This window comes from Schistocerca americana, chromosome 2, assembly GCF_021461395.2.
Source record: "Schistocerca americana isolate TAMUIC-IGC-003095 chromosome 2, iqSchAmer2.1, whole genome shotgun sequence".
NCBI lineage: Eukaryota > Metazoa > Arthropoda > Insecta > Orthoptera > Acrididae > Schistocerca > Schistocerca americana.
In genome coordinates, this window is record NC_060120.1 from 685,249,601 (window position 1) to 685,276,170 (window position 26,570).

The window sequence follows — 26,570 nt, forward strand, 5'->3', positions numbered from 1 at the left end:
ACAGCAAAATTGAAACAACAACAGTTGAAGCAAGTAAATGGTTCAGGGACAACAGTTTATTTGTGAATGAGAAAAAAACATTATGGATGAATTACAGACATGTTTCAAATAATATGAAGCTCAATATAACTGTGAAGCTAGGCCAACAGAATATACTACAAACGCCAAATACAAAATTCTTAGGAATTTGGTTAGATGAGCATCTAAAATGGGACAAGCATATAGATGTGCTCAATAAAAAGTTAAGTAAATGTTGCTATGTATGTAGAATGCTAAAAAATTGCTGCAGTGATCAAACAGTATTGTGTACATATTATGCATTTATGCATAGTCTTTTGTGATATGGTGTCATATTTTGGGGCAATTCAAGTCAGGCAAAACGCTCCTTTATTATTCAAAAACGAGCGATAAGAATCATAAAAGGAGCTGCACCTAGAGATCCATGTAGGGAAATTTTCAAGGAATATAAAATCATGACTTCCATCCATTTACATCTATGAAAGTATATGCTTCCTGAAGTCTCACCCCCAGTTTTCTTCTTTAAACAGTGAGTTCCGTGACTATACAACAAGACAGAGTAATGAATTTCACGGAGAAGTGCATAAGAAAGCCCATTACAACAAGAGTGCAATATACCACCCAAAAATTCTCTATAGTGCTCTTCCCTTAAAAATAAAAAGGATTCAGCAGCTGAGCAGTTTTAAAAGTGAACTCAAAAGAATGTTAGTCAGTAATAGTTTTTACAGTGTTAGTGAATATATGAATTCTTCAGGAAGATAGCGTACCTTCACCTATCTTATAAGTTACTCATATACAAACTTGTGTCGTGGGGTAGACTCTTTTATGTACACACAAAAATTAATTAATCTGTCAATATAGAGTGTTATAATCATTGTTTCTTGTTGCTGTCCATTATACACAGAATATATGTAACTTATTTGTGTCCTATATTGTTACAAATTTATATCATGTAAGCTATAATTGTTTTGCCCATATATTTAATTCAGATTGTTCACTGATAGTTTTTACATAATATGTTGTTATTCATATTTTTTCTGTATGTAACATATGACAAATCCCATATCATTGTACATGATAAAACGGGTGCTCAATAAACAAACAAACAAATTAAATAAAACTCTGTCTGTGCAAACAAGACTGCTTTTTCTGTTCTATAAATATTTTGCCACCTACATGCTGCAACCATTGAACGGGAATGTGGTATAGTTCTTACAATTTGGGATTTCGTCGTAAGCCTCAGCATTTGAAAGCAAATTCATACATTTTCTCCATATCACCGCATCCAACGTGTCCAACTTGCCATGTTTTTTCTGGCATATGATTTGCCCTTCAGGTATCGGCAGAGGAAGAATGTAACAGCTGCAAATCGGGGCTTCTCATTGGCCAATCAGCATTTCCGCGACGCCCGATAACCCTTGCAGGAAAAGCATTACCGAGTCATGTGCGTGATATAATGCGAAATTGGATAGAGCCTCATTCTACATCGCATCCTCTTATCATCTCATGTAACAGTAGGCTCAACGACTGTTTCTAGCACTGAAATTAACTTTCTGCATTCATCGAATCACGAAGAATTTATTAAACTGGAAGAAAAGTACAACGTGCATTTGCAGAGGGCCGTGATTCAAGTTAATCAATTGTAAACTCCGAATTTTATGCGCTAGGAGTCCAAAATTAGCAGTTGTGGCCATAAATAGACACATCGAAATGGAAAGCTTCATCTGGCCATCAAATGTTATTCAAGATTTTAGATTCTGCTTCGTACCGAGCTAAAATGCATTCAGCAAACTGCATCCTGAAAAGACGCTGCCTGCTCTAGCATTGTTGAGGCAGGCACGGTTTCCATGGACACCAATTTATGTTCCACGTAGCGTGCTAAGACGAACACCATACCAAATTAAAGTCTGTTTAGAAAAGCAGCCTTAAATTATTCTCTGAAATCTGTTCTTTGCCAACCACGCTGCATTTTTGTGAGAAACCGTTACAAGGAAACATCTAATTCACTTTCACTTCACGTTTGTTAATCGTTTTCCCATCCAATGTCACGAGTCTCCCTTTTGCCCTTCTCCACCGTCGCTATCCATTATTGGCGGTTTGTCATAATTCAACCCAAAATCTAAAATTTCAATATTCATTCTAGAACCAATTAGTGACAGGGAGAGTGACCGATATAAAAGAGGCGATCAAAAAGTTTCAGTTTGAGGGCGTTGCTGCTGCGTTTATGGAACATATAGTAACTCCGATCGGGGTATATATGCACCGACATGTAGGAAAAGGATTAGTATGGCACTCATGTCTTTCTAATGTGTGTGCGACAAATGAGGGAATGTGTACTCTGGCCACATTATTACCAAATGCATCCAAGTAGGACCAAAGTGCTGTTGTTTTTTTGGATGCCAAACGACAAACACCGGTAGACCAATTGGAGAATGAAGAACGCGTATGAGGCAGCATGTCTGTCGAAAACTACCTCAGTGGAATGGTGCGCCGGTTTTGTGCCGGTCGCGACTCGACACAAGACGCTAGTCCATCTGGGAGGCCAGCCTCATCCAGGGGGAGACACTCGAACAACCCCCACCCCCTAAAGTACAGATTTCACCCCATGCGATTATCGCCCCTTGGTCCCTTAAAAAAGGCCTTGAATGGTCGACGATTCCTGTCGGATGAGGATGCAAAGCAGGCATTTGCAGGTTTCTTCATGCAGCCGGACACCAGAAGGAGCATCGGTGGGGCGATTGCCTCACTCCCAATGCTCACGGCGTTTTTTCCCGATTGTCATACCGATTCTGAACTGTATGGCCTTCGAAAGAAAACTTTTTGATCGTCCTCATATATATATATATAACTCGTGAAACAAAGAAATAGACATTACTCATACCACCCGGTGTAAGTCTACCCACAATGCTTGTCTAGCCCAATCTCTAAGAAGATGTAAAATGTGATCGGTTCATGAAATTAATCGTCCTCTGTGAAGTAAATAACTTGAGCCACCTACTAAACCTAGGTTTTCCATTCTAAGTTGCCTTACCAGTTTTAGACGAATAAGCATAAATGCCAATAATGTAGATTAACTAACTGAGCCATGATCTTTGTGTCAGTAAAGAAGAATTAGTGGTAGACACTGTGAAGGAGATCTCAGAAATGTTAATCTTTTTTTTTCTTGTAAGTACCTGTTTATGAATAAGTCTGTTCTATTGCTACACTGCCATCGTAATGTAGTCATCACGTTACTATACGGCCTTTCAGCTAGGCTATCTTCTCTATTGTTCTCTTAGGTTTCTTTATTTCGTACTGTATTCTGTAAACAGACTTTTCCTCTTTTCATTTATTTATTTATTTATTTATTTATTTATTTATTCTTTGCCCATGGACTCCAGCTGAAAATCCAGCTGAGAGTATTGGGTGTGTCATACAATAGCCTATTAACATCAAACTTGATTTCAATATATATATAAATGAAACAAATGATTAAACAGAAATAGTCCATAATCATACAAAGGTTTTACATGTTTCACATTATATGTACACACAAATCAAAAAAACATACAGAAATGATAATTTTTACAGGTACATTTCAGTAATGATATATTTAAACACATCTTAGTATTCACTCAAACTGTATATACATTTCTCTGTGAGATATAGTTTCAAATGATTTTTAAAACATTTTAGATCTGTTTCTTTTTTAATGATTTTGGGGAGTTTATTAAAAAACCTTTTGCCTGCTTCTTCTGGGGCAGTCATAGACAGTTTTAGATTTCTGTTTATCATGTAGTAATTTTCATTTCCTCTTGTACCGTGTTTGTGTACATCTTTATTTAGGAGGTGTTTATCACTTGACCTTACCACCATTATGCTTTGGTATATATACAGTGAATATACTGTCATAATATTATAGTGTACAAAAGCTTGTCTACAGGTCTGTCTTGGTGGTATTTTTGCAATGCATCTCACTGCCCTTTTCTGAATTGTGAATATTCTTTTTAGGTAGCCAGCTTGTGCATTTCCCCATATATGAACCGAGTAAGACAAATGTGGGAAGACAAGTCCATAATACATTGATCTGAGGACTTTATCATCCACAGTCTTAGCTGTTTTATGCATGATGAAGATCTGTTTGTTTATCTTTTTACACAGTGCATCTATGTGCTCCCCCCATGCCAAATGTTTGTCTATTATAGTTCCTAGAAAATTTGTGCTGGTTACTTCTTTAATAGTGTTTCCATTTATATTAACATTTATATTATAATTTTCACTATGCTTGGTCTGAAATACTACATTCATTGTTTTAGACTGATTCATAAACAGGTTGTTTTGTGTTAAATATTTATTTGCATTTTCAATAGTCAGGAGTGCTTCCTTCTCAAGCTCCTCCTTTGTGTCAGCTGTGCAAATGATTGTTGTGTCATCAGCATACATAATAAGTTTCTGATTTATATAGTTGGGGAAGTCATTTACGTAGAGTATAAATAGTATTGGCCCAAGCACAGACCCTTGCGGCACACCGTGTTTAACTGTTTGTAATTCTGATATGTAGTTTGTTATGTTTCCCCCACTAGTATGTCTGATTTCTGTACATTGTTTCCTATTTGTAATGTATGATTTAAGTATGTCATAGCATTTTCCTCTAATTCCATACTGATATAATTTCATCATTAATTTTGAGTGGTTCACACAATCAAATGCCTTAGATAGGTCCATAAAAATACCGCAAGTCTTTTGTTGCCTGTCAAGTAAATTAAGAATGTGCTCAATTATATCTGTTGATGCTGTTTTTGTTGACTTCCCTTCTCTGAAACCATGTTGTGATGAATGCAGTATACTGTACTTTGTTATAAAACTTACAATTCTATTCTTTATTATCATTTCATAGATTTTAGCAAATGTTGAGATCAATGATATTGGCCTGTAATTTCCTAATTCATCCCTGTTCCCTTTCTTAAATATTGGCTTCACTTTACTTACTTTCAGTGAATCTGGAAATATACCTTCTTCTATCGCAGCATTCAGCATGTGTGTCAATGGTTTTAATATACATTCTCTGCATTCCTTTATGAGATGTGATGTGACACCATCCAAGCCAGAAGAATGTTTAATTTTAAGTTGTTTTATTAGGTTTGACACTTCTGCATCTGTTGTAGGTATGAAAACCATAGTATGATTTGTATGTGGGGGGTTTAACAATTTACTTACTGCATTTGTTTTATTTTGACTTATTAATTCGTCTGCTACAGTAATATAATATCTGTTAAAAGTATTGGCTACTTCTAGAGGGTTTGCGTTGCTTTTCCCACTCATCAGTGGGCAGATGTCCTCTGCCCGATTTGCTACTTTTCCTCTCTCTCCATTAATGAACGACCATAAACCTTTTGAGTAGTTCTTTCCCTTATCTATAGACATCCTGATGAATGATGCTTTAGTTTCTCTGATAAAACTACAGTACTCTTTCTTTTTTATTTTATACAGTGTGTTGTAGGCCTCATTATTTTTTTGTTTGGAGAGGTCATAATACACTCTCAGATTATTTCTGGCATGGATTACTTCTCCAGTCACCCAGCTTTTCTTTTTTTGTTGCTGTTTGACAAGCCTTTTACTAACAGGACATGTAACATCATAATAATAATTGAATAAAGAATAAAACTGGTTCCATTTGGTGTTTGCATCTTTAGCTGCATATATTGTTTCCCAGTTTTCTGCCTCTAACATCTTTTTTAGCAGATTTATGTTATGTGGGTAGTTCTGTCTTCTCATCTCCCATATCTTCTGCACTGAATCACTAGTCTTTATATTTATGTCTATCATGATTGCAAAATGGTCTGCTAATGTGGAGTTTATTACCTGTGTGTCACAATAGCATGTAGGAATATTTGTTATTACATGATCAATAATAGTTTCACTATGCTTTGTTACTCTGGTTGGTTTATCTATTTTTATTTTTAGATTGTATATGCACAATAAGTCCAGTAGGGTCTTAGTATTGTCTGTATTTTTACTCGTGTCTATGTTCAGATCTCCTATAATGATCAAATAAGCATATGTTTTTGAGAGGTGTTGGATTATATCTTCCAGCTGTTCAAAGAAGGTTTTAATTATACCATTTGGTGATCGATACAAACCTAATACACAACATAAATTCCCAGCAATTTTAGTTTCCAGTGCTGTAGCTTCAAAGCTCAATTCTATAGCATATTTTGTTATATTTATGGCTTTAGTTGATTTATAGTTAGAAAAAATAGCAACCCCACCACCTTTATAGGAAGTTCTGCAAAAACTGGCTACTTTCACATAATTCTTCAAGTTGTACATTCCTATGTGATTTTCTTTTAGCCCATGTTCTGTAACTACTAGAATGTTTGGCCTATACTCCTGTAATATTACCTCTAGTTCCTCTGTTTTATTGTTTATGTATTGAACATTTTGGTGAAGTATTCTAACAGTTGGCTTTAAATGTAATAGTTCCCCTTCCTGTAATATACTAAGCAGTTCACTTGCTCCCTTTGCTTCTGGTACTATGCAGTGATTTTTTTCAGTTTGTGTCATTAAACCTGGAACGTATCTTTGTCCGGTGTTTATATTCCTCTCACTATTGTCACACTGGTATTTAAAACGGACAGTTTTACTTACATCTTTTTCCATGTTCTCTTTCTGCTTACTCGGTACCATAAAAAATTCTCACTTAGTGTAGCAGATCTCCTAGTTCTCAGGCATCTGTCTTGATTGGAAGCTGCTTCTGCTGTTGATCTCCCAGGCCTCAGGCACCTCTTCTGTGTGGTTGTTGATGCTGGTGGCTCCTGTGCTCGCCGACTTGGTGACTGCTCTTCTTTGTTAGCTGCTGCAGCTAATGACCTTCGTATGTTTTCCTCACATGCATTTTCATTGCCTTGAGGTAGTATTATGGGTTCTGCTGTTCTGGATGCTGCTGCTGATGACGACAGCTCTGCTGATGATTGTGGTGATTCTGCTGCTATTGGTTTATCAGACATTGCTGCTGAGAACATCTGAGCCTTTGCTGCTGCTGCTGGTGTTTGTTGTAGCTCTACTGCAGATAATGATGGTTCCACTGTTACAGACAACTCTTGTTTTGGCGGAATTGGGATTGGAGACACTTCCATTACAGATGACTCATTAATAAATTTAAGTATTTCGGCACTAATAATCTTTTTCCCTTTTACGTTCATGTGGAGACCATGTCTTGTGAAGTGCTCTCTGTGAACACTGTTTATCTCTACAAAAGTCGTATTCTGGAAACCTCGGCATATTTTCTCAAATAGCCTGTTTGCTGTAACAATCTCGATGTTTACGCACGAGTTTTCCATCAGATCGTGCCTCCTGGGGATACTAACAATGTAGAAATGCACTTGAGGCATCCTTTTGATTGTTTCCTTTAGGATTCTCGTTGCACGCCGAGTTTCATTACAGTAAACATCATTTGCGCCTCCTATTATGATGCAGCTGTTACCCGTCGTTAATATGTTGTCACTGTTTTTCAGAATTTCATTGTAAATAACTTCCTGTAAGTAATTAAAAATTAGATACTGAGACTGATCTACTTCCATCGTCATTTTCTATCACATGGTCGAATGCTATGTACCAGACTGAGTGAGACGTTGATTTTATTTTTACTTTCATCTTATTGGGTGACAAAGGAACTGAAATTGAGGGTATAAAAGTAAAAGCATAAGTATAGAACTGGAACTCCTTTTCCAAATATTTATTTATTGAGGAAGACACAAAAGTAGTTTGCAGATTACTTCTCACACCACTGCAAAGTTAGTGATATAGATGTTAGTTTCAGGGGCGTTGATGACCAGGTAAAACCGCTAAAATCGAACCAAGCTCCAGGGTCCTGTGGGATCCCTGTCAGATTCTGTTCAGAATTTTCAGCTGAGTTCGCTGACCCCATTAAAAAGGCTCTTTGATAAGCTGAAAATAGTGTATATTTGGTTCCAGGTGGTCATGTGTCCCTCCAGCACTGGTGTAAGTCATGGCAGTGAAGTTGGTTGTATGGAATCAGCACAGCAAGACTAAGTTATGTGGAGACATGACAGAATGGCAGAAAGGAGCTATAGTGCTTAGAAGCGAACATTAAAAGATCACAAGTAAAGCTGCCAATTTGCTGGCGAATCAGTGTGGGCTATCCCACATGTCTACAAGGAATGGTGTACTACTACCAGTCATGTAACAAAGTGTAAGAACAGAGATCAGCAAAAGATTCTAACCGGCAGGGACCATAGAGGAATGTCATGCCTTGTCAATGACAATCAGTTTCAAAAGTGACAGGAATTGCAACTGTCAACAAATTCCAATCCATCTCAGCCACCACCCAAATGAATGTTGCCATGAGTAACACACATAATGAACATTTTGGAGTCAGGTACTTCAAAAAAGACTACTGTTCAAAATGTACATTAAGCTGCATGTTTTCAGTTTACAAAGCAACACAGAAACTGGATAGTAACTGACTAGAGGCATGTAGTGTGGACCTACAAGTCACAATCTTGCCTCTTTAAAAATGATGCAAGGAGTCACATGCACAGCTGGCCCAATGAAACATTTAATCCATAGTGTGTGGAGTGTGCAATTCAGGCAAGAGGGGGTACTATGATGTTTTTGAGGTATTTTTTTTACCATGACTGGTGCTCACTCATTCAGCTAGGTGTGAGCATTAACCAAGATGTTTATTTTAATATTCTTGGTGGCCAAATGTTGACCTTTCTACTTCATCTGCATGATGTGTATGCAGTGCATGCACACTTCAATTAAGGTGACAGCAGCCATGTTCACAGGACTTCACTTATATGTTCCTGTTTAGAAAACATAGGCACCATACCAAACCCACTGAAACACTTGATCTTATTCCCACTACAAATGTCAGGACCTATCTGGAACAGTGGTTGAAACACAGCAATCACCATTTCCACAATTTTGGAGCTCAACAGGATCTAATCATCAGTGAGTAGTTACAATTGGATATGGACTGCCTGAAGAAATTTTGGAATGTCTTCCTCAACAGACTGAGGCCATTATAAAGGATAGAGGAGGTGTTATACAATGTTATCGAAGCATCTCATGGGGAGACTAATGCTTTGTCCTGACGGCCTATATTTAGGGGTTATGGTATGATAAATTGGTGATCAAAAACTTGTTGGTTGAGAATACTACACAATTTATGTATGTAGAAGTGTGTCCATTTGTTTTCTTGTAATTCATTCAAATCTACAGTTTTATGCTGATCTTAATGAAATTTTGAATACTTTATGTTCAAGAAAAGAGGAAGGTCAGTGCCTTGCGAAACATTATCAGACATCTCAAAAAGTACTTGACTGACTTACTTAAAAGTTCTTCAATGATTCACTTCACATTTCTACATTAAGATGAAACACTGAAGAAAATTAATGAAAAATTAAATATCTAACAACCAAAATATGCTGTTCAGTACTAAGCAATTGCAGTTTGCCATGTGGCTTGCACTTGCTATGAGTATCAATTAGGCAAAAGACCTAACACATTCCATGGCAAATATTAAACATCCCAGCAACACCGGGCACTGCAGCTAATATAAAATGGAAAAGAATTTCAGAAAATAGTGGAGAAAATACTGGTTTATGCAAGGCTGATGCATGAAAAACAGAAGTTATGCTAGTAGAAGTTGGAAAAAAATGCTGAAAGTAATGTTGAACGGAGAAAACTAGAATGAGTCTAGAGCACAAATATGTAGGAAATCCAGAGAGAATGAATAGAATTATGGAAATGAAGTAAATACATGACTAGCAATGTCAAAGTTGAGATTTACAAAGTTTTCAAACTAGTAAACCAACATACAAAATATTTTATATAGAGTGTTATCAAAAGGAAAGTTGCTACTCACCATATAGTGCAGATGCTGAATCACAGATAGGTACAACAAAAAGACTGTCACACATAAGGCTTTTGGCCAATAAGGCCTTCATCAAAAATAGACCTCCCCCCTCCCCCACACACATGCACAGACAAATGCAACTCACACACATGACCACAGTGTCAGGCAACGGGAACCACACTGAGTGTGGTTTCGGTTGCTTGAGACTGCAGTCATTGTGAGTCAGTTGCGGTTGTGTGTGTGTGTGTGTGTGTGTGTGTGTGTGTGTGTGTGTGTGTGTGTGTGTGTGTGTGTGCCTGTATGTGCATGTGTGTGTGTCTATCTCTATTTTTGATGAAACTGGATGAAACTTTATGTGTGACAGTCTTTTTGTTGTACCTATTTGCAACTCAGCATCTCTGCTATACAGTGAGTGGCAACTTTCCTTTTCATGATATTGTTACATTACATCCTGGAGTTTCCATTGTTTAATAATATAGAGTGTTCTATTACACTGTGTTTGGTGCAGAAATGTGAGAAGAGGAAAAAACCGGAAGCTTTGGAAATGAGAATATGGTGCAGATAGAAAACAAACAATTGGTGAAAAATGAATTGCCAAAAAGAGTGACAGTACAATCAGTAACGAAAAACAAGAACTAAAAACTGGACCTGGCATATTTTAAAGTGATTGGCTTACAAAAGATGTATTGAAGTACGTATGCTGGGGAAAAAAGTAGCTACTAGGTAATTAGACGGAAGGTTGCAAGTACAGTAAAAAGAAAAAGGAAGCAATGGATCACAAGAAATAGTTACAGTAAGAACTTGCTCACAGAGCAGAAGGCTAATGAGCTAATTAACACATCATTTAATGCTGACATTTCTTGCAGCAACAGATAAAGGACTTTTGGAAGCTTAGGAGCAAGCTGGCCAAGACTCATACTTCACCTTTAAATTCTGTTATACATCTCACTTACTTTCCAAGCTTCACAGAAGGTCTCCTGCATACTTAAGTCAACTAAGATCCCTGAGATAAATATTTTCATAGATAAATAGTTTGGATACAGATTAGGGTAATGTTTCCAGAAGGAACATTACACTCTGGAGAGGAGTGTGCATTGTTTCAAAACTTCTGACAGACTAAAACTGGATTCCAATTTTAGCTTGTTAGGAAATATTAAAACATCACACTCCATGCTTTAGAGAGAATGATCCATTCTGTATACTTGACACAAGTTTCTATATCATTTTTCTTAAGTAAGATATGAACTAACCATATGCCTATCCATTAATGTGCATAAAACATAACTTCTCCAATAGGACACTGTAATTAAAATAAAGAAAAGAGTAGAGACCTCTACTAATGTAACTAAACCAGTTTCCACTTGGGGACACAAAATTTATTTTCTTAACTCAGATTGTCAGAGAATTTTTTTTTCCGATTTACTTACTGACCTAACTTTAAATTATGGAAAAAAACGCAGAATATAGGTGCCTGTAACAGCCTGTTGATTTATTGAGAAACTTGACAATGTATTTGGGATTTCATAACAAATATGAGGCGAAGAGTGTAATGGCCTTCATTGTCTTCAGTGTCTGTGTAAACAACCTCTCATAAGTTGTATGTTTTGATTTCAGGTCTGGGTTTCCGTCCAATGCCTCCAGAGTCAAACGTCGAGAGTACCCTCATCTGGTACAAGGGATCAGATGAGAATAACTATAAATATTGGGTAGAAGAGCTTGACAAATTTTTAGAGCGTAAGTACACTACAGTTCTACTGAGACTATGTTAGTAAAAGAACATCAGATGACATACACATTGAATGAGTTGTCTAAAATTTCTGCCAACATGAGGTAAATGAATATAATTCTCAATGGAATACAAATACAACTCAGGTCTTAAACTCAAAGATAATACAAATTTAAACTGCTTGATATTCACTGATGACCTTATCTTCTTCCAACATTATTCAGGAACCTCAATAAAAAGTTAAATCACTACAGGAAACAGCACATCTTCCTCACCAATGTCTTTATATCCTCTTCCAGCTTTCAAACTTGTAGACAGAGCTTTCTGATGCCAGATCAGAAGTCCTTTCATGAGCTTCCACCATGTTTTTCTCACTGCTTCAGATGTCTTTTTCTAATAATATGGCGTTTTCTTCTCCTAAAAGAAGGTTGTCTTCATCATCACTGTCATTTGGATAGAGTACTATAAGAATTTCCTCATCCTTTAGAAAGAGCTACCTTCTTCTGTAAGACATGTGAAAGTAAATATTTGGAAGTGAGACAGCGCTGTAGCCTTTCCCCAATGCTATTCAATCTGTATATTTAGCAAGCAGTAAAGGAAACTAAAGAAAAGTTTGGAGTAGGCATTAAAATCCATGGAGAAGAAATATAAACTTTGAGGTTCGCTGATGATATTGTAATTCTGTCAGAGACAGCAAAGGACTTGGAAGAGCAGTTGAACGGAATGAACAGTGTCTTTAAAGGAGGGTATAAGATGAACATCAACAAAAGCAAAATGAGGATAATGGAATGTAGTCGAATTAAGTCAGGTGATGCTGAGGGAATTAGATCAGGAAATGAGACACTTAAAGTAGTAAAGGAGTTTTGCTATTTGAGGAGCAAAATAACTGATGACGGTCGAAGTAGAGAGGATATAAAATGTAGACTGGAAGTGCTGTTTCATACTCTGAAAACATTTGGTCTTGCAAATAAATATTAAATTCAATGAGGATATTTACTTAGTAGTTTGCACTGTGTTCTAATTGAAAGGAAATAAAAATATGTACTCGTAACATTTCAAACCACTGAAGTACTGGTGCACAATAATATATTTGCCCCTCACAAAATAATTAGCTCTATTACCTATGAACTTCAAGTGCGGTGATATAGAAATATCTAAATATATTAAGATACTTATGTTGTAACTATTCCTTCCCATTCCAGCAAATTATTCTTAAAAATCAGCAAGATATTAAAAACAAAAGTGACACAAAGCAAGAAATATTCACAATATTATTCCTTCTCAAGAGAACATTTACATTCATAGTTGAAGTGCAAGAAAAATAACAACAATGAAACCAAGCTTCCTCAAGAGCGTGTAATTTTTAAAAATAAAATCTATGAGATATCTGTCATTTATGAATAGTTTTATAAAGGGACAATGTGCCCCATGTACTTGAAACAGTTAAGAATTATCAGATACATCCCAGTAATGCAAGAAATTGGAATAGAAAATTTACTCATAGCCAGATAGAGCTGTAAAACAGTACTGTTTCCAAAGAACATAATCTTTTACATTTGCATGTTACTGATTTATTGCAGCATACAGAAAGCCTGGCCAATCAGCAAGTATAGGACAGAACATTCAGACATGCTCCTATGACAATGAGCCAGCTGATGGGAAAGTCTGTGAAGTTGATGTAAATGATTTTGCTCCTTGCACTGAGGCAAACAACTATAACTACCCAAAATCTGCTCCGTGCATATTCCTTAAGCTTAATAAGGTATGTATCCTTCTAATTAATTATGGAAAAAATCCCAGAAACTCAATTTAGAAAATACTGTTGATAACATAAAATGAGAAATATTGATATAAAATGAACTCATAGATCTTTGAGGTTTGCATTAACATTCTCTGCTCCCTGGTCATTAGGGTGGCATGCAAAAGAATAGCCACAAGTAAATTACATGAGACTGATTAATTGAATTTAGTTGCTAGACTATGTTATGATATATTAGGTCCTCAGAAAATTATGAAATATGATTTAGGAAATATTATACTGCAATAAATCATGAATGATTAATGCAGATACCAATTTATTTGAAATAAGCTTATAAAGCTGGTAAAAATGATATACTATTACAATCAGTCAAAAAAGATCATGATAAATACACTAGGAATATTTCCATAAACTGGTCATATTTGCTGTGTTGTGCTGGTTTATGTGAATATTAATACCAGGAATAGTTAATGATATCTTTATTGTCACCAAATATAGTATATGTATCTCTGTTTAGTTCACTAAATATTTTAGATACTGTATAAATTGAGCAGAAGATTAATAGAATGTAGTGAAGAAAAGGGTTCAGCAAATGCTATACTGGTTCCATTAAGGTAAAAAAAATCTCCAAACAAAATGACTAAACTGAAAAAATTGCTGAAAATGTAAAAGAATTTGTCCTTGTGAAACTGAATGCAAAATATATATTTTTTGTGGAGAAACATTACTGTTTGTAGATGAAAACATTACAGATAATGTAAGTTGTTGAAGTCATAATCACTACAGATATTCACCGACAATGTAAGTAAATCAGCCCCAAATCAATCTGAAAGGGAGTCGGATTCCAAGAGTGCTAGTATCTGTATTTTAATGATGACTGCCAATTGCTATTTTGTAGACTTAGAGAAAGCTTTTGACAATGTTGACTGGAATACTCTCTTTCAAATTCTGAAGGTGACAGGGGTAAAACACAGGGAGCGAAAGGCTATTTACAATTTGTACAGAAACCAGATGGCAGTTATGAGAGTCGAGGGACATGAAAGGGAAGCAGTGGTTGAGAAGGGAGTGAGACAGGGTTGTAGCCTTTCCCCAATGCTATTCAATCTGTATATTGAGCAAGCAGTAAAGGAAACTAAAGAAAAGTTTGGAGTAGGCATTAAAATCCATGGAGAAGAAATAAAAACTTTGAGGTTCGCTGATGATATTGTAATTCTGTCAGAGACAGCAAAGGACTTGGAAGAGCAGTTGAACGGAATGAACAGTGTCTTTAAAGGAGGGTATAAGATGAACATCAACAAAAGCAAAATGAGGATAATGGAATGTAGTCGAATTAAGTCAGGTGATGCTGAGGGAATTAGATCAGGAAATGAGACACTTAAAGTAGTAAAGGAGTTTTGCTATTTGAGGAGCAAAATAACTGATGACGGTCGAAGTAGAGAGGATATAAAATGTAGACTGGCAGTGGCAAGGAAAGCGTTTCTGAAGAAGAGAAATTTTTTAAAATTGAGTATTGATTTAAGTGTCAGGAAGTCGTTTCTGAAAGTATTTGTATGGAGTGTAGCCATGTATGGAAGTGAAACATGGACGATAAATAGTTTGGACAAGAAGAGAATAGAAGCTTTCGAAATGTGGTGCTACAGAAGAATGCTGAAGATTAGATGGGTAGATCACATAACTACTGAGGAGGTATTGAATAGAATTGGGGAGAAGAGGAGTTTGTGGCACAACTTGACTAGAAGAAGGGATCGGTTGGTAGGACATGTCCTGAGGCATCAAGGGATCACCAATTTAGTACTGGAGGGCAGTGTGGAGGTAAAAATCGTAGGGAGGGGGGGGGGGGGGACCAAGAGATGAATACACTAAGCAGATACAGAGCGATGTAGTCTGCAGTAGGTACTGGGAGATGAAAAAGCTTGCACAGGATAGAGTAGCATGGAGAGCTGCATCAAACCAGTCTCAGGACTGAAGACCACAACAACAACAACAACAAATGTTTGGCTTATGAGCAAAGACACAAACCAAATTTTTGTGTTACATATCAGTAGCATTTCAAGAGCCTTTATGTAATGGAGTGTCCATGAGGAATGTGGGACAGGAAATAATATTGATCATAAGGTATGCATCTAGTAATTAATTGATTATGAGGAAAATGTGTAATTTATTTGATGATCACTTAGTTTGTGGAAATATTTTAGAAGCAATAAAATCAGAGTACTTACAAAACCTAGAAGTGTATCACTTTATCCACAATCTTTAAGTGAAATGCTGATTCTTACACAGTGTATTCAAAGTTTGATGTATTGTTGTTTACACAAGACAAAATTAATACCATTAAATATTATATGTGCTACATGATTAATCTATCATATTTCTGTTAACTGTTAACTGAAAATTCTATTTACAATTGTATTGTCTTCTGAATAATTTATTCTTAATACTAGAGAACAGCAATCTTTAAATAGTGGGTAAGGTTTGCATAATGTTACCAGATTTTAATGAATTGTTTATCCTGTAAGACTTATAGAGATAAATATTTCCAGAGTGTATCTGAGTAGTAGGACAGATGAGTATGAAATATTCTGTAAACTAATCATGATTTTTCATGTTTTAATAAGCAATGTTTACTATCTTACAGATATTTAACTGGATGCCTGTGTTTTATAATGACACTGACCTACCTGAAAAGATGCCTCAAGATCTAAAGGTTCATATTCGCGAAGAGAAATTGCGAAATCCAAGAACGGTATGTCAATGGTCGTTTAATAAATTTAACTACTTAGATGCAAAAGATGCAAGAAAATGTCAGTTTTATTGTTCTTATATTGGTAATTTGACACTTTATTTGACCCCTGCTGTAACTGTCTATAAGATGGTGCACTATCATTCAGTTGTTGTTCTTTTGGCCCTTGCATATACAGTGTAGCACTGCTGCATGAATAAAAGCATTATGATCAATGTAATTGTTATTCATCTGTACTGTAGCATCCAGAGAGTAGGATGTTACAGTGAGTGCTGTATCAATATCAAGTTTAGAGGTGGAGGAGGCCAATGGTTGATCATCCAACAGATGTGGGTATACTGACTCCAAGGGTAGATTTCTGTCTGCCACCTGAAAGTGTTATTAAAACAGTATAACAGTTTTAAACACCTGTTGTCCACAGAATATAACAGATGTTCAGGCAGCCAGTTCTGGCAGGGTAGGCAACAGTGTACCACCTTGGAACACACCTGTCAGCTCTTGACATGCAGTCAGTGGCATGTCAGCTCACCGGCAGCAACATCATGTAGCCGGTCACCTCACCTGTATTTGCACTTAGCTGCATCTACACCAAGTGAGGTTGCACACAGCTTCCATGAGATGGTGACTAGGGCACCCATGACCCCACTGAAGACTGTGCTTAAAAGGTGTCCATCAGCTCTGCTCAGAGTACGTGAAGTTATGCAGAGGAGTGCCATGGTCTCCCATCAGGAGAGAGAGAGAGAGAGAGAGAGACTTGATCACAGAAATCTGCCCCAGATACAGAGATGAGTAGCAACAGCAGTGACTCACCTACACAATGACAGATCATGATCTAGTCCCAGGTCCTGTTGGTTAGACCTCCAGGAGGCTTGCCACATGGTGATGGACACAGCTCTCCATCAGTCTAGACTCTGTAGCCGGCACTGCAGCTGACAATCAACAAAACTACCCAGACAGAACTGAAGGCAGCTGGACAAGCAGATGGTCGACTGACATAGGCCTCCCTCTCAATAGGACAGCTGCAAACTGAATAGAACTCCACCAGAACATAAGTAGTATTTATACAGGATGAGCTCCTGTGCTCTGTGATGGGGTGGAAATAACATCATTGCTGACATTTTCCTGTTTGGTCATCCATCTTGGTCATTACAGAATTTCCTAACTTTACTTTTAAGGTCTTCTATTGGCCATGTAATAAAACTGAATAGTTAGTCTTGTGTTCTTCTTAAGCTTTCTTGAGACACTCTGCACAGTCATCATTAAGACCATGTGGTCTAACGCAGTGCTTTCCGGGCGGGAAGGCATGCCGATCCCCGGCATGAATCCGCCCGGTGGATTACTGTCAAGATCTGGTTTGCCAGCCAGCCTTTGGATGGTTTTCAAGGTGGTTTTCCATCTGCCTCGGTGAATGTGGGCTGGTTCCCCTTATTCTGCCTCCATTACACTATGTCAGCGATCACTACGCATACACTTTCTCCATGTATGTGTACACCATAATTACTCTACCACGCAAATATTGGGGTTACACTTATTTGGTATGAGACATTCCCAAGAGGTCCACTGGGGGCCGAACCGCACAATAACCTGAGTGGTGTGGGGGTAAGTGGACTGCTGTAGCCTGTTCTGGGGTTATGAACCACTGAGGGCTACGGCGGGGACGAAGCCTCTCGGTCGTTTCTATGTCCACAGTTCCATACACTACAATACTATCCCTCCCTCACTATGACGTTTCTCTGCTACCATTCATGCTCAAACACTCAGCCCATTCAAAATGTCACAACAGATCCTGTGTTTGCTGCTGCACCACTGGTGAATGATTCTCACTGGCATTCCACCTGGCTATTGGGCTGTGCTGCTCTGCCTCTTGCAGAGCTAGGGAAGAACTTTGAAATTTTTCTGGCTCCACCAAGTATACTACTCTACTATGGAACATGCCCATAGTCTTTAAGAAATTTGCCACAGATTTCTCTGAGGTAACTCTGAAACAGTCCTGACATAGATGCACAGAACAAAATTTATACAATATTCTCAATTCCTCACAATCCATCTGCTTGAAACCACATAGCTCCTCAATTAGGTTCTTAATTCTAAAATCTTATTTTCTTAAATTCAGTTCAGGGAACTCATATTCTTACTAGACAGATGTCATCTAAATTACTTTTTTTACACTAATACAATCATTTTTCACATACTGGTCATACCCATTCTATATAATTCACAATCTTGTTTACTCTTCCTCACTTAACAAGTAATTGAGTACTTTAATTATTTCTTAACTATCTTTATTTCTATTTATAAATCATTCTACTGATATTTAATGCACAGGTGGTTCATGAGGGAGTAATTTTTTTCACTCATGATATATGTATGTCACTTAAAGCATAACCGAAACCAGTACAGCATTAGAATCTGTGACACTTAAGGTCAACACAGTCTGGTATTGCTTCTCACGATACTGTTGTATGTGTTGAAACGTCTGCTCCATAGTGATTTGTCTGTATTGTGATGATTTGAATTTGTCTATGGAATTTAGGTGGTCTGGTTTTGAAGGGCTGACTTAGGCATGTTAGGTTCTGGACTGGAGACACATCTAGTGGTTTCTCCTGGCAGCACAAACTAGGTTGTGTCAGATACCCACTATGACATGCATCATACTGTTGATTAACATTCCACTATCATGTAGCTCAGTCCTTGTCATTCCTCTTGGCTTCCTTTCATTGTATCAATTTACAATCACCACTTTTGGACAAAACACTGAGTAAAACCAATCCATGCCCATTTTCTGGAAATAAGGGTGTGGCAACAATGTTTATCTCTGACATTCATCTGATTCTGGCTTACCCTAAAACTGTTGTATTTCACCCTAGACTGAACCATTGTAGTTGAGCAGACCATAAAACACTCTCTTTTGTAACCTTGAAGCTCCTCTGTTGATGTTATCAAATATTTAAACAAAATAAATCATATTGCTTGCCTACAATAAAATGCATTGTCCATTTCAAATGGTGGTTAACACACATACACAGAACATCATCTGCATTCACTCACCTTCCTCTTTCAAAAAGTGTGTGTATTCCAGTGACTATCCTGGTCACATAACAACAATAGCCTACATCCTGTCCTTAAACGAGCAGTGTCCGGAAAGTAAATACCATTTCATTATACTGCCATCACAGCACTACTGTTGCAGTTCCACGCATTAATCTCTTTGGTTCATCATCTTACCACTGATGCCATTACAGCTGGATTGTATTGTGTTTACATTTGTTGGTGATCATTACTAATGCCTAATGTGATACCTGAGCAATGTGCAATACAGTTTTTGAGTGCAAAGAATGTTAAGCCACCTGAAATTTGTCATCAGCTTGTAGAAATTTATGGTGAAAATGTAATGACTGATGGAAAGGTGAGAAAGTGGGTAAGATATTTCAATGATGGACGAACCAATGATCATGAACATGCACGGAGTAGATGACCTTCGGACGTCAGTTATGGTTTGGTTGAGAAAGGTAACGAGAAAATTCATGAAAACTAACAGTTCACAATAGGAATTCTTTGTGATGATTTTCCATAAATTTCAGAAACTGTTTTACATGAGATTATCAAAAATCACTTAAATTTTTACAAATTATGTTCCTGTTGGGTTCCAAAAATGCTTACGGATGTTCACAAAATTAACCATCTTGGTAGAACTTAGACATTTATTACCTGATGCAGTGATGAGGGAAATGAAGTCTGAAATTCTTAAATGGAATTGTGACCAACAATGAAACTTGGGTTTTTAATGTCACTTCAGAATCAAAACAACAGTTGATGGAGTGGAGGCACTCATGATCCCCCCAAAAAACAAAAATTCAAAACAACTTTCTGGGCACAAGAATGCATGTACTCTGTGTTCTGGGATGGATGGATATTCTGCTTGCTGCGTTGCTTCTCAGAGGTGAAACTATCAGTGTAGTATGATACTATGAAACACTGAGAAAACTTCAGCATGCAATTCAAAATGAAAGATGTGGAATGCTCAGTCAAGGCTTGTGTTGCTTTATGACAATGCACACCCCCACTCTATTGGTGTCACTCGAAACCATATTCAGCAGTTCGTTTGGAAGCAGTATGTGTGAGATAGGGGTGTTATGGTGAAAATGTAATGACTGATGTAAAGGTGAGAAAGTGGGTAGGACAATTCAACGTTGGATGAACCAGTAATACTGTAGATGACCCAACACCCCCTGAACTTGAAGCACGATTTTGGAGGAAGGCACTTTGACAGTGGTGAAAGAGTACAAAATGGTGTTCAGCAATGGCTGTCTTCACTGGGGGCCCCTATGGAAATGGCATAGCATAGCTGGTTTCTCTCTATGAGAAATGTCTGAACAATGGTGGCAACTATGTAGAAAAATAGATTAAGAAATGCTCTTTCCCATAAAAATAAATTTTGGTTTGAAAAAATGCTTTTTGAGTTTTTTCCCTATTGTACTTACTTTCCAGACATGCCTCATAACTTAAAATGCTAGAAATAAACAAAAAAGAAAAATTCTCCAAAACACAAAATGCCATAATAACAAAATATACCTGTAGTGCAACCTGAAAATGTCAAAGCAGTGACAGACAAAATAAACTATTTCCCATATCATTGACAAAACTTTTCACAAACCCATGTCATTCATTTATTCTATGACATGGTATAAATGCATGCAGCACTTGTGTTCCTTTATTATTGACTTTCAGTCTTTTTCCGTTCTTCTTGGGTTTAACATCCTGCACTAGGAATGGCACTGGTACTTGTAAAGTGTCTACATAATAGAGGTTTTTATCAGCTGTTGCAACTTGACGTTAACAGGAGATGTCATCTCTATGACCTCTTCAGGAATTTCTTTGTCTTGTCCGTTCGTGTGTAAGTGTTCATCGATAAAACCCACTGTCCATCTCTATATTTAGGTAACTTACTGACACAATGTTTTGTCTGTTCTTGTTGCTTAGGCATTTTCATACTTGCTTGCCAAGTTTCTTAACTGAGTCACTTTTTTCACAGTTTAGGCTTCATTAATCCAAAAGATATACATTCTTCTTACTGTATATTACCACATAGGGTGAGAGCCCAATATTACTGTCTATTTTAGAGTTATGTGAGGGCATGACAAATGAAAAGTAGACATCCCACTCATTATGATTTATATGGACATAATAACTAAACATTTTTCAAACTGTACAATGAACACATTCCATTCTTCCATTTGATTGAGGGTGGTGAGGGCTAGTCCTTAACATATGAATTTATAGTAAATGGCATAGCTATATCATCAGAACAGGCATAAAATTAGTGTCTTGATCTGTGATTATTTTGTTGGGAGTACTGAATTTTAAAATCCAATTGTTCATCATGTCGTCAGCCACTGTATTAGCCTTTTGATTTAGGATTGCAATTGTTGCTACATGAAGTGAATGAGATGTATCATAGTCAGTATCTAACTGTTATCCACTGATCTTCAGCTGATGGTCAGAATATTGGAACCTACCATTCTAAATGGTTGGGACACTTCCAGCAATCTTTGTAGTGGAACCAAGGCAAGTTAGAGATCACTTTTCCATGTAAGTGACTTAACATTTAGCACTACTCCCTCCATTAGACTTCTACCTATGTTAGTTTTCACTACTAGTTGTGAACTACTTTCTCTTGGGTACTCTGGTGCCCTACTCAACTTAGCACCCCAAATGGCCACTATTAATTGCGATATGTGTTGTACAGAAATTTTACAGTTGTGGAACTCTGCTGCCCATGTTAGGTTCATATCCCAAGTGGTGGCTTGTGTTTCTTGGGCCTTGGCTGTGTGTGGAACTCATTGATGAATAAGAACTGCATGCTGTGTGCATGGTATAAAGTTTCTAACATTTTGTTCCATATATTGTTTCTATGTTCTCCACTAAGATTTTTTGGCTGCCCATTGATCAGTTGCTCAATCAGCATGCTCAAAGACTTGACAGAACATGGTTATGTGCTTACCTCAGTACTTTGTCTTCAAAAGCTCCACTCATGGTTCGCATTTCATCATTCTGCATGACAAGCGTTCTTGTACTACAAACTGCTGCTTTGCTCAAAATACTTCAGTCACCTTCAACAGCCTATGTGTTCTGCCATTCCAGTAAGCTTCTACCAAGTGCTGGTAACACTTAAGCTTTTCTACTTAAGCCATCACCATTGTCATATTTTCTGCCTGGTTTATGCACTATCTATTCAAATTCACTTAATTTCAAAGCCCATGTGTCAATCTTTTTGACAGGTCTTTTAATCCCAGTAAATACCGTAGATGACCCAACAACTCTTTTTCCATAGTAGAATAATTTCACTCTGTTTTATTTAATTGTCTTGATCCATATGCCAATAGGTGTTCCTTACCATCCACACATTGATTATGGATGCACTTGATTGCTTAACTGCTTGCATCACAATATAAAATAAACTCTTTTTCCAAAGTTTGGAAGCACCAGTACGGAAATTGACGCTAAAGCCTCATTTAAATTATCAAATGCAGTCTGCCTGTCAGTAAGCCATTGTAACTTTGCTCTTTTCTTTAACAGCTCAGCAATTTTGGCAAAACCTCTAACAAATTTTCAGTAATAATTACAAAGATCAAGCTACAATTAAAGCTCTTTTGTTGCTCTGGTGGCAAAAAATCATGTGCTGCAGAAATGAAACATGTATCAGTTTTAACACCTTCTTGACTAATTATATGCCCCAGATAATTCACTGCCATCACTGCAAAAAGACAATTATCCACACTCAGTGTCAAGCATGCTGCACATAATCTCTTGAACACCTTCTGCGTTCATTCTACATATCCCTCCATATTTTTAGGAAACACAATTATGTCACTGCGATAACCCATGCTCTATTTTAGTTTTAGTCCTCTAAGTACTCCATCAAATAGCCTGGCACATTATTGGGATGAAACAGCTTTCTATGATATTGGTTTTGACTCAATGGATCATAAATGGGGTCTTGGGCTGGTCTTCTGGAATTACTTTCAACTAGTAATAATCACTTTTTAAATCCATTGTAGAAAAGCATTTACATTGACCTAAGTTGTCCAATGTCTCCATTAAGTTATGTATTGGATATACATCACTGATAATTCTTGTGTTTAGGTACCTGTAGTCACAGCAAAACCTATATGTTATGGTACCATCTAGTGATTTCTTTCAAACAATTGCAATAGTTGTACCCCAAAGGCTACCACTATGTCAATAATGGCATGAGCCAATTCCTGGTCAATAAATTCTTCCATTATCAGTTGCAGGTATTTCTGGACTCCGTATTGTTTCTTATACACTGGAACATTATTTCCAGTTGGCATTTTATGTTACATGACTGGTATCACTGGTAATGAATAGTCCACCAGGATAAAACAGTTCTGTATTAATCAACTAAAATGTTATTGCACCTGGTAGTAGCAGTACATTGGTCAACTCATGCATTTACTTGTGTGACTGACGCTGATCAAAAGGAGGTCTGCTGTTTTAATGGCCAGACAACTTGCACTTGAAGCTGTTTGGAATTCCACAGTGTATACAACAGTTAAAAAATTGACCTGTTTTATTTACTGTAATGTTAGCAGGCATTTCCGATTATGGCCATGGGGGGGGGGGGGGGGGTGAAGTGCAGTAATACCATGGTAGGGAAGTAAATCATACTAACAAAGCTTCATCATTGCTGTATCTCTTTGTTCCAAATGTTGTAGCTTTTTATGTGGTGCAGATGCCTTGATTGTCTGCACGTGGCAAAGGTCTCCAATCTGGATAGTTATTATCCAGATTGTCTTCTTCTAGGTTATCTAAGTTGGCAACCAGTAATCCCTTTGCCAGATTTATTTTGTCCATATGATTGTCTATGCACATCAGAACCATATAATACCCATCTAATTCCTGTTGCATTGCATTCCAATGTCTCTACAACACATAATATTTCACTTGGCAAGCTAGTACTCACACTCATCCAGGCTACCTTCCTTGTACCTCTCAGTACTTTATCATATGAATTGATCTTTAGTGCAAGAGTCTGCAAATTATTTGGTACCACCTTCACAGTCAGTCAATGTTGTGGTGATGTAGTATTTGCTGTAGTCATGGCCAGAGGAAACAATGTCCCACTGAGTTCAACTGTATACTGTCAAAAGTCAATTTCTGCATGATGCGTATCCAGAAAGTTAAGTGTTAGGTTCACACAGTACTCCTCACCAACATGTGGCAACACTTCTGAATGCTCCTGTAATCCTTTTCCTCCAATGTTAAAAGTGGGCAGTGTTGTTTAAAGAACACTTGTTCTTTCCTGTCTAGTTTGCTACTTCAACAAACATGTGCCTAGTGCACCACTTCCTTGCATTTGTAACACTGGGCTTGGTGGCATTGCTTCTTGATATGGCTCATACATCCACATCTGTAGCATTTTACATGCGAGGAAAATATGCTTTGGTCATTTCAGCCTTAGGTAGAAATGTCCGTTTCCTCAAGCTGCTTGGTAACTCTAATAGCAGTGACTAAATCACCTTCCATTTTGACACTTCTCAATATGCCACTTGGAAGTCACCACAAAAATGTATGCAATAACCTGTTTTCTATCTCCTGCAGAATAACTCTCCCTGTATTCACAATCTGCATCAGTTCATAGGTTCACACATTAATCCTGTCTAAAAATGCTTCTACTGATTTATTGTGCTTTTCTGACAGACCATTAATCTATTAACTAAAAAGCCTCAACTTTTCTAGTAATGTACCATTGCTTAAGTGTGTTAGCAGCAGTTCAAACATCAGCACTTTATTTAATCCTTCATAGTATATGACATACGTTCTTGCATCATGAACCAACCATAACAGAGTCAAAGCAAGCATGTTTCATCCATGCAATGACCTAATCTAGTGGCAGCATTCACTTCATTAATAAATACAGACACATCTCCTATTGTCTTTCTTGAAAAAGGAGTCACTAGACTAGCTGTTACAGGCACTACAGCAGGAACAGGTACATTTAACAAGCTTTTTGCTTCTACTGACTTGCATTGTAATAGACTAGTTCTGGTTTGTAAGGTACCCACCTCTTTCTGTAATGCAGCAATACTTTATGAAAAGGATGATACTTGCCCTATCAGAAGCACAACTGCAGTTTTGTAGCCTCCATCTGACAATAACACAAATTATGAGAGATTACTGCTGCAAGAATACTGACAGAGACATTGTAAAATGAGTCTTTGTGTCTTATCATGGCCTGCTGAGATTTATTACACTGCTGTGTTTTATGGTCAACCCTTCTACAAGTATCATATGTAACTGGCACTGCCTTTGTACATGGCAACTCATCTCCAGACAAATTGGCATCTAACAGAACACAAGCACCATTCCCTGGAATTTCCCCTGAATTGTGACAGGTTAGTAGGCTCTCAAAGTTTAAAAAAAGTTACTTTCATGTTTGCAGGACTGTCCCACCAAGTAGTAATGGCCACAACATACAAAACAAAAGCCAATTGAAGATACACTTACCTATCCATAGTGACTGCTGTACTGCTAGGTGAGGCTGCAGTTGTGGCGCTGTAGCCAGATACATCTCTGACGTCAGATGCCTTCTTACAGCAACAGCTCTGACACCAAATGTAGCATCCTGGTGGTAGGAGGGTATGGTGGGCAGTGTGCTGAGGTCAAGCCAAAGCCAATGACTGGCCACTCACGCAATGTGTGTACCCCCAACTCAGAGGATAGATGCCTATCTGATACACAAAGGCATTATTAAAACAGTATTACAATATTAAACATCTATTGTCCACAAAATGCTATAATTGATATTTCAGCATCCAGGCAGCCAGCATGGGCAGAACTGTCAGTAGCAGATGACAATATGCTCAAAGACCCTGCTGGTTTGACCTCCAGAAGGTTGGCCTGATAGTGACAGCTAAAGCTTGCCAACAGTCTTGACTTAGTAACTGGTGCTGCAGCTTACAGCAACCAAGTGCTGCCAGACAGCATGTGTCACTAGACCGATGATCAAAGGCAATTAGAGAATCAGATGGTCAACTGATGTGGGCCTCCCCTCTTGATAGTATGGCTGCAAACTGAATAGAATTCCACCAGAATCAAAGTAGTATTTATACAGGACGAGCTATTGTACTCTGTTATGATAGGAAGGCAATGCCATCATTTGTCCTGGCTTTGTTTGGTCAGCTCTCTTGGTCACTTCAGGATTTCACAGTTTCACCTTTCAATACCTATTCTCCAATGTCAGTATACTAAATAGTTAATCTTGCATCCAGCTTAAGCTTGCTTGTGATACTTTGCACAGTCACGATTATGACGATATCCCTCCATCGCCAAGACGTCAGTTTGCTACATTGTATGCTTGAGCTCTCAGCCCACACACAGAGTTGCAATAGAGTATTTGTTTTTTGCTGTACCATAGGCAAAACTTTCTCACTGGCATTCCACC

General features: G+C 37.5%; 1 protein-coding gene across 1 annotated transcript in view; it reads left to right on the forward strand.

Annotated features, from left to right (window-relative positions):
- The window catches only part of LOC124595316 (sodium/potassium-transporting ATPase subunit beta-2), a 153,374-nt gene that overhangs the window by 120,925 nt on the left and 5,879 nt on the right, over positions 1-26,570 (forward strand). The window contains exons 3-5 of the mRNA XM_047134016.1: positions 11,495-11,614; positions 13,187-13,368; positions 16,001-16,108. Coding sequence (XP_046989972.1) covers positions 11,495-11,614; positions 13,187-13,368; positions 16,001-16,108 — 410 coding nt within the window. The remainder of the gene's footprint in view (positions 1-11,494; positions 11,615-13,186; positions 13,369-16,000; positions 16,109-26,570) is intronic.